We start from the raw sequence: 10744 nt of genomic DNA, 5'->3' as shown, positions 1-10744 counted from the left end.
TTCAAGTCCTAACTAAGCAACTAATAGACTTCATTTTTGGCATAGAAATAGTTGAAAGGACGGAGAGTAACCTACTTTATATTCCGAAAAATCAAAGAGTTCCCACGGGATTTTTAAAACCTAAATACACGCGGACGCACTCGCGGGCACAAGCTAGTTTTTTTTTTCATTATAGGAAAACGCTTGACCACAATCACACCTGATGGAAAGTGATGATGTGGCCTAAGATGGGATTAGTGTATAATATTAAGTCATCATCATCATGATCAACCCAACGCCGACCTGCTACTGAGCTCGGGTCTCCTCTCAGAATGAGAGGGGTTTAGGCCATAGTCTGCTACGCTGGCCCAGTGTAGATTGGCAAATTATTTAGACGATAATCAAGCATGGATATGGATTTTTAACAAAATTATTTTAAAGATCGCCCGTTTCAAAGCATCATTAAAATTGTAAACTCTTTGTATCTGAGCTATAAAGCACAGAGTGTTTCAATAATAAAAGGATAAAGTAAAAGTGATAATATATATTATGCAAGAAAGGTATCAGAGGAATAAATTATCTTCTTGGTATTCCCGGCGCGCGGGGCATTCCGCACAGGCCGGATATTGCGGTGATGTGATGTCATCTCGCAGGATAAAAATGTTCCCGATATTGTCCGTTAAATTTACGTCCAGGATAACGAGGGCCTTAGGAAAGGCATTCCGAACCAGTGGTAGATACATCCGACTATTCGAAAGTACTTTTAAAAGTTTATTCGAATAAAAAAGTTTTTTATTTATTTATTTTATTTATTTATTTATTTACTTATTCTTCCAAGATGCGGATTCTTGGTTTCGAAGTTGTCAGAGATTATACATGTATGATAAAACGGACATCCGTTATACATGTATGTATAATGGAATTTGGAAATCACTCACGGTCACGATAGTTTAAACACTAAATTGAGAGATTTCCATAGGAAGGTAGAGCAAACTTGAAAAGAGTGATCAAGACAAACTTGTAATGCCCGCCTCTAGGCTCAGTAAAGTTAGCAATTCATTTGCTCGTAATTCCATACGTTTCTATAATAAGTTTCCGACATATTGGAGATGTCTCTCAACAAGTTCAAAGTTTTCATAAAACGTAAACTTATTGAAAAATCCTATTACAATGTAAAGGATTATTTAAATGATAAGCAAGCTTGGGAATGAGTTGCTTAACGACTTTGGGATAGTTCTAATAAGTTTCAATAATTTTGTAAAAGTGGTGATAATAAAAAGAATACCCGGCTGAGTTTGTTGTAGGCTCTTCTCAGACCTGGGCGTGTTTGGAACCCTCGTAGCTTTAGTTTTAAGTTTGCGTAATAATTATCACCACTATATCTTACAAATCTAACACCATACCAGACCATCAATAAGAGTAATTTATTACCTATTTTGAATAAATCATTTGACTTTGACTTTGACAAGTGAAAACGTGCGGACAAAAGGAAAATCTATTCGCATGCAACTGCAAATATCTAGTTGTAGATATATAGTAATTAAAAAGTGACCTTGTACCTACTGTATATTTTTTTATTATCTTTATTTATATCCAGGCCAATTTTATTACAGGCCAGCGTGGCAGACAATACCCGAAGTCCTTCTCATTCTGAGACCCATTCCCAGTAGTGAGCCAGCAATAAGTTGACCATGATCATGATGATGAAGTCACCGAAAAAAGCAAGCATGCAGGCATAGAAAGCAGGAACAATGTAAAAATTTTGTACTTATCTACATAATGTAAACAAAATTATATTTTAGACTTTCGCAATGAATACCTACTAAGCCATAAAAATTAAAAAACCTTTGATAAAGCCTATTTAACACTACAGGATGTAAATTGTATTATAGTCAGGTCAATAATCGCGTTCCCAATATTCGTATCGATTTTTCAGTGTGAAATAAGCTTTAATATTATTGACAACAAAAGAATTTTCATTTCGAATGCGGGATTAATTGCGTTCTTAAAATTTTAATTACATTTCGCTTTGAGTGGTTTTAACTTTGTTGTACAATAATAGCATACAATAATCAAAGGTAACAAAATTTGCTAGTGCTTGCATGGAGAGGCAAACAAATAAATAACCACACTGTGTGTTATGAGTTCGCAGCTCATACTCTCGGGTTTTTGGTTTGCGGTAACAATAAATCAACTAATTTATTTTTGAATCGTTGCTAACTATGTTAGGAAAGTAGTGGTTTCATTTTTCAACATAAACCAATTATACCAGGGTAGATATATGTATAATGTGTTATGGTCCAAAGCCAAAAAGCCGGCACATCGTGAATAGCCTGGACATTACTGGACTGACTACTGACTGACTGACTGATCTATCAACGCACAGCTCAAGCTACTGGACGGATCGGGCTAAAATTTGGCATGCAGATAGCTATTATGATGTAGGCATCCGCTAAGAAAGAATATTTGAAAATTCAACCGAAATTTCAATCCCTAAGGGGATAAAATAGAGGTTTGAAATTTATACAGACCATGCGGACGAAGTCGCGAGCATAAGCTAGTCAGATATAAATCTCAAGGGGGGACATTTACAAAAACCGCGAGAGATAAAAATATTATACTCAATAGATAAGTATACCGATATCTTTAAGATTACGACCTAAACCAAAGTATAAATACATCTAAGATCAACATTCATGTTGAAGTTCAAAATGGTACTTATACGAATCAGTTTCATATTATTTGTTTGCCATGTAGCTGTAACATACACGACAAGTATACCAGGAAACTATGAAAAAGCTAAAATTGAATTAGAAGAGTATATAGAAGCCAAGAAAACGGAAATTGATCCGAGATTCAAGCCGTTGTACCATGTTGCCCCACCAGTTGGATGGATGAATGATCCAAATGGTTTTTCATATCACAATGGAGAATTTCATCTATTCTACCAATTCTATCCCTATGACAGTGTTTGGGGTCCAATGCATTGGGGACATGTCTCAAGTGCCGACCTAGTGAGCTGGAATCAATTACCAACCGCACTTCTACCTGAGGAAGAGCAGTGCTTTTCTGGAAGCGCCATTAGTCAAGAAGATAGATTGACATTAATGTACACTGGACGTGTAGCTGCGGATGTTGAGCCTTATTTCAATGAAACACAATATTTAGCATTTAGTGATGATGGTATAAACTTTTACAAGTATGAAGGGAATCCAGTTCTGGCAAGGGCTCCGAACGGGTCGCCAGAGTTCCGTGACCCAAAGGTTTGGATGTATGAGAATAATTATTATGTAGTTATTGGCAGCCAAACCACTGATAAGAGGGGAAGAGTTCTTTTATACAAATCTAGTGACATGAAAAGTTGGGAATTTGTGTCAGTGCTAGGAGAATCTAATGGAGATATGGGTTATATGTGGGAATGTCCTGATTTCTTTGAACTAGATGGCAAGTTTGTTCTATTAATGTCCCCTCAGGGAATTCTGCCTCAAGAGGATAGGTATAAAAATACTCACCAAACTGGCTATATTATAGGACAGTTTAGTTATGAAACAAATGAATTCATACATGAAGTTTCTTTCCAAGAGATTGACTTTGGGCATGATTTTTACGCAGCTACAACAACAGAAGCCAATGGCAAACGATACCTTATTGCTTGGTTCAGCATGTGGGATCAGCCTCACCCAGAAGACGTCGATGGATGGGCAGGAATGGCAACAATAGTCAGAGAACTAAGCATCGTTGGGAACCGCATTATCATGAAGCCAGTTGAAGAAATTGAGACTTTAAGGGATGAAGTACTCATTGATAGTAATATAGAGCCCGATGAGACCTTAGAATTTGGAAAAGCAGTAGAAATATTTATCAACAGTGACATCTCCCAAAAACTAGACCTTCTATTGGAGGGTCGTGAAGGAGACAGTAAAGTGTGGTTGCGTTGGGATCCTGAAGTGGGTAAGGTTGTTGTCGATAGGGGGTCCGATGATATAAGGCAGGTAGAATGGTCTCCTATTGAGTCACAAACCTGGCGAATCTTTTTAGATTCTAGTAGTTTGGAACTTTTTTGCGGAGAGGGCGAAGTTGTCTTCAGTAGTCGTGTATACGCGTTAGGTGGATGGAGATTCACGAATAAAAGTAACCAAACATTGCGTATTAAAGCACACAATTTGAAAAGGGCTGTGCCAGAATAAATTTAGTATATTTTAAACTTATTATTGTGAATTAAATTTAGTAATATAGTATTATGAATATTTTATTAGGACATCCAAAATTGAAAATTGAAAATACTAATTATTTGTTCATGAATTTCATGATTCTAGGTAACGGGAGTAGGTAGTACCCTATAGGTTTTCTTGACAGACACGACAGACGGACAGACAGACAGACAACGAAGTGATCCTATATAAGTGTTTCTTTTTCTTTTTGAGGAACGGAACCCTTAAATTACTTAAACCTACTCATTCACACATTACTAGACGTACAATTGATTATAATTTGAAAAATTGAAAATGAAATACAATACTCAGAAGTTAAAATCTGAATGACTTATCGTAGAACTTACTTACCAAGGGTATGTTTATTGGTTCTATAGTTTATCATAAGTGGCTACATACTAATAAAAAGCATTTCTTAAAAATGAAATTGTTTTCTTTATCGGATCATAAAAGGTGACACAATATTATCCAGAATGCAGTACTTTTTCAAGCGAAAAGCGGCTAACGAAGAGTACGAGTAAAATATGATATTGCGTATAAAAGAATACTCAGAATATCGCAATTATAATTCATGTCAGCTACGTTCAATTATTATTAATGTAATACATAGTAAAGTTCATTGACACCATTTATATTTCATAATGATGCAAGTATTTAAATGACTAGACTACTCGAGTTTTAAAACCATATTTTTCGCACAAAGCTCTTTTATCTAGTTGAAGTACAGAGCCATTAAAAACGTGCAATCGCGCTGTCTGGTTGCAGCAGATGGTACTTAAGTAAAAGCAAATTGCAATCTCACCTTGCGTTTTACTCTCTCCAAGATATTGGCAGTACACTTAACTACAATGGATCTTCTATTTTACATTTAATTCTTTTTCCTATATTTTACAAGAGCAATTCTTGTATATTATATTAGTTTATGCTCGCGATTTCGTCCGCATGGACTACACAAATTTCAAACCCCTATTTCATCCCCTTAGGCATTCAATTTTCAAAAATCCTTTCTTAGCGGAGGCCTACTTCATAATAGCTATCTGCATGCCAAATTTCAGCTCGATCCATCCAGTGGCTTGAACTGTGCGTTAATAGATCAGTCAGTCTGTCAGTCAGTCGGTCAACTGTTCCTTTTATATATATTTAAGTCATTGGTTTCCCGGAAACGGTTCTAACGGTTTGACTGAAATTTTGTATATTTAGATGCTGTTTCATTTCCAAGTTTATCTAGATAGGCATCATCCTCGAATTTCAGTGGGAATTAAGGAATTACACCAATTAAATCGAAAGACGTTAAGCGAAGCTTGATTGATAAATTTTATCTATTGCAGAATGCACATGTCCATGATTTTAGCAGCGGTTATATTCTAACCACACTTATTTTAGCATAGGTAATATTATACCTAATAGTAAAGTTTGAAATAAAACAGCAAGGACATTGCGGCTCAAACGACTGCTAGTTTACTGTCACAATTTACAGCCGCTTGCAGTCGGCCGACTATTGCTGTCGTAACGCATCGTATACTTGGATTTATTTGCACTATACTACTGTATCAAAGGTTACAGCCAAGTCCGTTCATTTAGTTTTTTGCGTTTTCTTAATGGACAGTAACGGAAGCGTGGCATATATAAAAGTATACCTACGTGACTGTGTTTGATGCGCTAAAAGAGATTAAAATTCAATAATTATTACTGTTTCATGTCTGATTATTTATTAATTTATGAAAAACTCATTTCGTATTTCGTATTTATTTATTTGTATATGTATAGACTTGATGAAAAATAAACATTATTTCATAACTCTCGTCCCACTTAGGGCCTGATCTTTATTTTTCTCGTGGAAACGCTTCATAAATTACTAACTAACCCACGGCGGTATAAAATTTGAAAATCGTTGAAAAGATGGAATTTCCAGAAATCCTTAATATATACCTACCCATACGATATAATTTCAAAAAAACAGACGGAAGTTTTTATCCTCTAGTCAAGGGGTGGAATTCCAAAAAATATTTCTTACGTGACTTCTTCGTCTTTCATTCTTTCGTTTCTTTTATAAAAATACTACCGCATGTATTCAAGTTTTTAAAATCCCGTGAGAACTCTTTGATTTTCCGGGATAAAAGTTGCCTATGTCACTTTCCAGGTCTTTAACTATATCTACCCATGCAAAAATCACGTCAACCAGTTGCTCCGTTGCGACGTGATCAAAGGACAAACCAACCAACAAACTAATATTTGCATTTATAATTTCGGTAGGTAGTGATTCTGATCCCTGTTCAGAGAAACAGAATTGAATACACTCGTAGTATACAGTAGGTACCTACGTATAGCTAAGCAGTGAGTTGGTGGTTGACGTCTACTCAATTTCCCTCAATCTCTTTGGTAGCATTCCAAGTAAACGCGTTGGCTATTTTATTTGTACGCAAATTCGATCCGTCGTAACGTCGAGCTTGATGGAGTCGGTTTAACGACGGTAGCTGGTGTGGCAAATCATGAGCTTCATTTCCCTTATTCTGTCCTTTAGTAAAAGGGTTCAAAGGTCCTTTTCTATACGATTCATATTATTACTTACAGAGAACTTGGCACTATACTGTAAAGTCTAAATATATAAAAGGAAAAGGTGACTGATCTATCAACGTACAGCACAAACTACTGAACTTATCGAGCTGAAATTTGGGATGCAGCTATTATGACGTAGGCATCCGCTAAAAAAGGATTTTTGAAAATTCAACCGCTGAGAGCATAAGCTAGTAAAATTGATAAACTACTTATATCATAGGTACACCAAATACCGAAATTTCAAGTTTGTATCTAAGGAGCTAGAGACCTGTGACACGTGGCCAGACGGATAAACAGAAGAGCGACAATACTAGAGCTCCGTTTTTACCATTTTGGTACGGAACCCTAAAAACGACAAAGATAATACTTATATCAATCTATATTCTCTAAATAGTATAAAGTCGCAATCCGCAGTTTGTAATCGCTTACTTTACTTACTAAAATATTATTACGCGAAAATTATACAAGGTGCCTTTATCATCATCATCATCGCCTTAACCGATAGATTTAGGTATCACTGCTGCATATATCATTATTATTTTGCAAGGATCACCTCAGGACCAAGGACATTATGTGCCGCATGTGCCCAGTGGCAGTGGCTTCTTTGATATCGTCGATCTCAACGCTAAGCTTTCCTGTGTGGGGGGTCCTTAAGTATCATGGGACCCCAAGTCCCCAACGTCCACCAGTTCTCTGAGCTATGTAGCCCATCGATTGCCACCCACTTCAGACCTTACTTGATGAATGACCGTACATGATAATCCATACTTAATATTATAAATGCGATAGTGTGTCTGTCTGTCTGTATGTCTGTCTGCTAGCTTTTCACGGCCCAACGGTTTAACCGATTTTGATGAAATTTGGTACAGAGTTAGCTTACATCCCGGGGAAGGACATAGGCTACTTTTTATCCCGGAAAATCAAAGAAATCCCACAGGATTTTAAAAAAATCTAAATTCACGCGGACGAAGTCGCGGGCATCCTCTAGTAATTTATAGATTTAATAGGCATACACTATCCATAAATAAGAGTACTAGGCTATCCTAGTGGTTGGCGTCGGCTTCCTATACGAAGGGACCGGGATTCAACCCCTGGCACGCACCTCTAACTTTTCGGAGTTATTGTGGTTTTTAAGAAATTAAATATCACTTGCTTTAACGGTCAAGGAAAACCTGCATACCTGATAGTCCTCCATAATGTTCTCAAAGGTGTGTGAAGTCTGCCAATCCACACTTGGACAGCGTGGTGGACCAGGTACAGCCAAATCGTTCTCCTTCTAAGAGGAGACCCGTTCTCAGTAGTGAGCCGACGATGGTTGATGATGATGATGATGATACACTATACATCGTACAAAGTGTTCACTAACGTTCAAACTGATTTAGATGGTTATTTATTAATCTGATAAGATTTATTCTGCCAATATTACGTCGTGTTTTTCCGTTATTGACAAAACCACTCTACCGCGAGTTGACGGCCCTGATCTGATAAAATCAATAGGTGTAGGGTAGGTAGGTACCTACATAACTATGCATATCGGGTTAGTAGCAGATCGAAATGTAGATGTGGATTTTGCCGGTAGCGTTTCGCCTTTTTTCCCGATAATAAGTTAATGGTAGATTGCGATTTCACCTGATGGCAAGTGACCATCCAATCTAGCAATTCATTAAACCCAACACAATCAATACATCAATCATACATCAATTGACTTATAATAATAATTATACCTACTCGACTTTGTAACGGAACGCTAGATCTGGGAAGTGGGAACTGGGAACCCATCGTATTATTATTGCGAGAAAACTTTAAAAAAATTGTTATACTGGAAGAGATTACAATGAGGACTAGACGAGTTACGAATTTAAAAGGTTGAAGAGAAGTCCATAGTAGATTTTTTTTTTTTAAACATGTAGCTTGTAACATGTGGTATTTCAGGAGGGCGCTGACAGCAGCGCTTGGTTTTCCGGGATAAAAAGTAGCATATGTCCTTCCCCGGGATGCAAGCTATCGCTGTACCAAATTTCGTCAAAATCGGTTGAACTGATGTGCTGTGAAAGCCTAGCAGACAGACAGACAGACGCACTTTCGCATTTATAATATTAGTATGGATTGTATTCAATCCACATTTTATTTGTATTGAACTCAGCATTTTAAATCAATCGGACCATTTCATTCGATATTGCTGCGTTCATCGGTTGTCAAAGCGTCAATCACGCGCCACATGCTGGCGACGTAGGCAAAATTGCTAGAGATCAAAATATGGACGAGAAACAGAAACATTAATATATTTTTGTTACCTAACGATGAACAAGAAATTCCTTTTGTTATTATCAGTACCCTTATTATAAGTGGGAAAGTGTGTTTGTTTGTTGGTTTATTGATTTGTTGGTTTGTCCTTCAATCATGTCGCAATTTGGCGTGATTTTTTGCATGGGTTTAGATAAAGACCTGGAGAGTGACATAGGGTACTTTTTATCCCGAAAAATTATAGAGTTATGGGAAGTACCCTGTAGGTTTCTTGACAGACAGACAGATAACAAAATGATCCTATATGGATTCCGTTTTTCCTTTTGAGGTATCTACGGAACCCTAAAAAGTGTGCATAAAAGTAAAAAAAATATCTGTTTTAGAATGTACGGGTAAAGGCCTTTATGAAACTCCACTTGGTAGGTACTAGTGGTCTTGCTTTGAAAGTTGAAAATACTAATTATTATTTGTTCACTCAAACATTTTAATTTTCTTGTTAAATAACCACAATTTCAAGGTTTTCGGATTTACCCCATTATGTGTGTTATGAGACCTACCTACCTGCCCATGATTCTAGCTCAACGGGAAGTACCCTATAAGTTTCTTGCCAGAACAACAAAGCGATCCTATAAGGGTTCCTTTTTTTCCTTTTGAGATACGGAACACTAAAAAGTAGAAGAGAAAGCATGAATTTTCAAGCGTTAGCGAAAATGTTATTTACCTTTTGTAGATCCGGCTAGATACCACAAGAACGTTTTATTTTGCCAGCTCAGTGCAATGCTAAAATAATCTCCGTATTCGTGTCTAGTTTATGCGGTTTGTATCGGGAGTTCCAACCAAAGAGGATTTATACCGAACGAGAGACGGTTTCATTGATATTAAGTAATACTGATTTGACGACCACCCTGGCGCAGAGTGAGTGCTGTGGTCTTATTAGTGGGTGCTAGTGGTAGATGCCCCGGGTTCGAATTTTGGAATTACGAGTAGGTATATAATTTTTATATTTCCTTGGTCTGGTCTGATGCAAGGTTTCGGTCCTGGCTAGTTACCACCCTATCGGCAAAGCCGTGCCGCCAAGCGATTGAGCGTTTTGTGTAGAAACCAAAGGAGTATGGGTTGCAGGTTAGCCCACTGGCCGCTTCCATCTTAGACTGCATCATCACTTACCACCAGGTGAGATTGCAGTCAAGGGCTTCTATCTGAATTTTAAAAAAATATACCTACTTATGTCTTTGACATTGCACATTGTTAATGCTTACTGAACACTAAAAAGAGCTCGTTAACATCGCATTAGGAAATGAAATAAGTGTAAGGCTTTCATTACGACGAAAGGTGTGAGGTATTGGTACTCATACCTAAGTAATACCGGTATATTAAACATCTACTCGAGAACCCTTATGGTTTTTATTAGGTTTTCTCTGACTAGCGTAACTACGAGTATCTAAAGAATATAATACTTACTCGAGTGTAAAAGGATTTAACATAAAAAACAAAGTAAGTACATACTTAGTACTTACTTAAGTTCAAGTTATAGTTGAAGGTCTATTTGGTAGGACCGGTAGAACAATCGATTAGAAAAAGTAAAATGAGATTTTGATGTCTATGAAATAGTCTATGGTTTCTTTGTAGGGACACCAACCAAACGTAAAACACAGTTTTCCGTGAAAACGAATTTGTCAAGTGAGTTTCTTGGTAAAAATTTATTGATATTTAGAAAAACAATCAAGGTAGGTTTTGAAAGCCAAAATCAATGA

At 36.9% G+C, this 10744-nt stretch overlaps 1 protein-coding gene across 1 annotated transcript; it reads left to right on the top strand.

The window, feature by feature from the left end:
* The first annotated feature begins 2690 nt into the window (after window positions 1-2690).
* LOC117987205 (sucrose-6-phosphate hydrolase-like) lies at window positions 2691-4311 on the top strand. The gene has a single exon (XM_034974161.2). The coding sequence runs from the start codon at window positions 2691-2693 to the stop codon at window positions 4164-4166; it is 1476 nt and encodes a 491-aa protein (XP_034830052.1). The 3' UTR covers window positions 4167-4311.
* Window positions 4312-10744: the final 6433 nt, after the last annotated feature.

Source organism: Maniola hyperantus, chromosome 12, assembly GCF_902806685.2.
Source record: "Maniola hyperantus chromosome 12, iAphHyp1.2, whole genome shotgun sequence".
Lineage (NCBI taxonomy): Eukaryota > Metazoa > Arthropoda > Insecta > Lepidoptera > Nymphalidae > Maniola > Maniola hyperantus.
The sequence above is the reverse complement of the archived record's forward strand: the minus strand, read 5'-3'. Positions and strand labels throughout refer to the sequence as shown.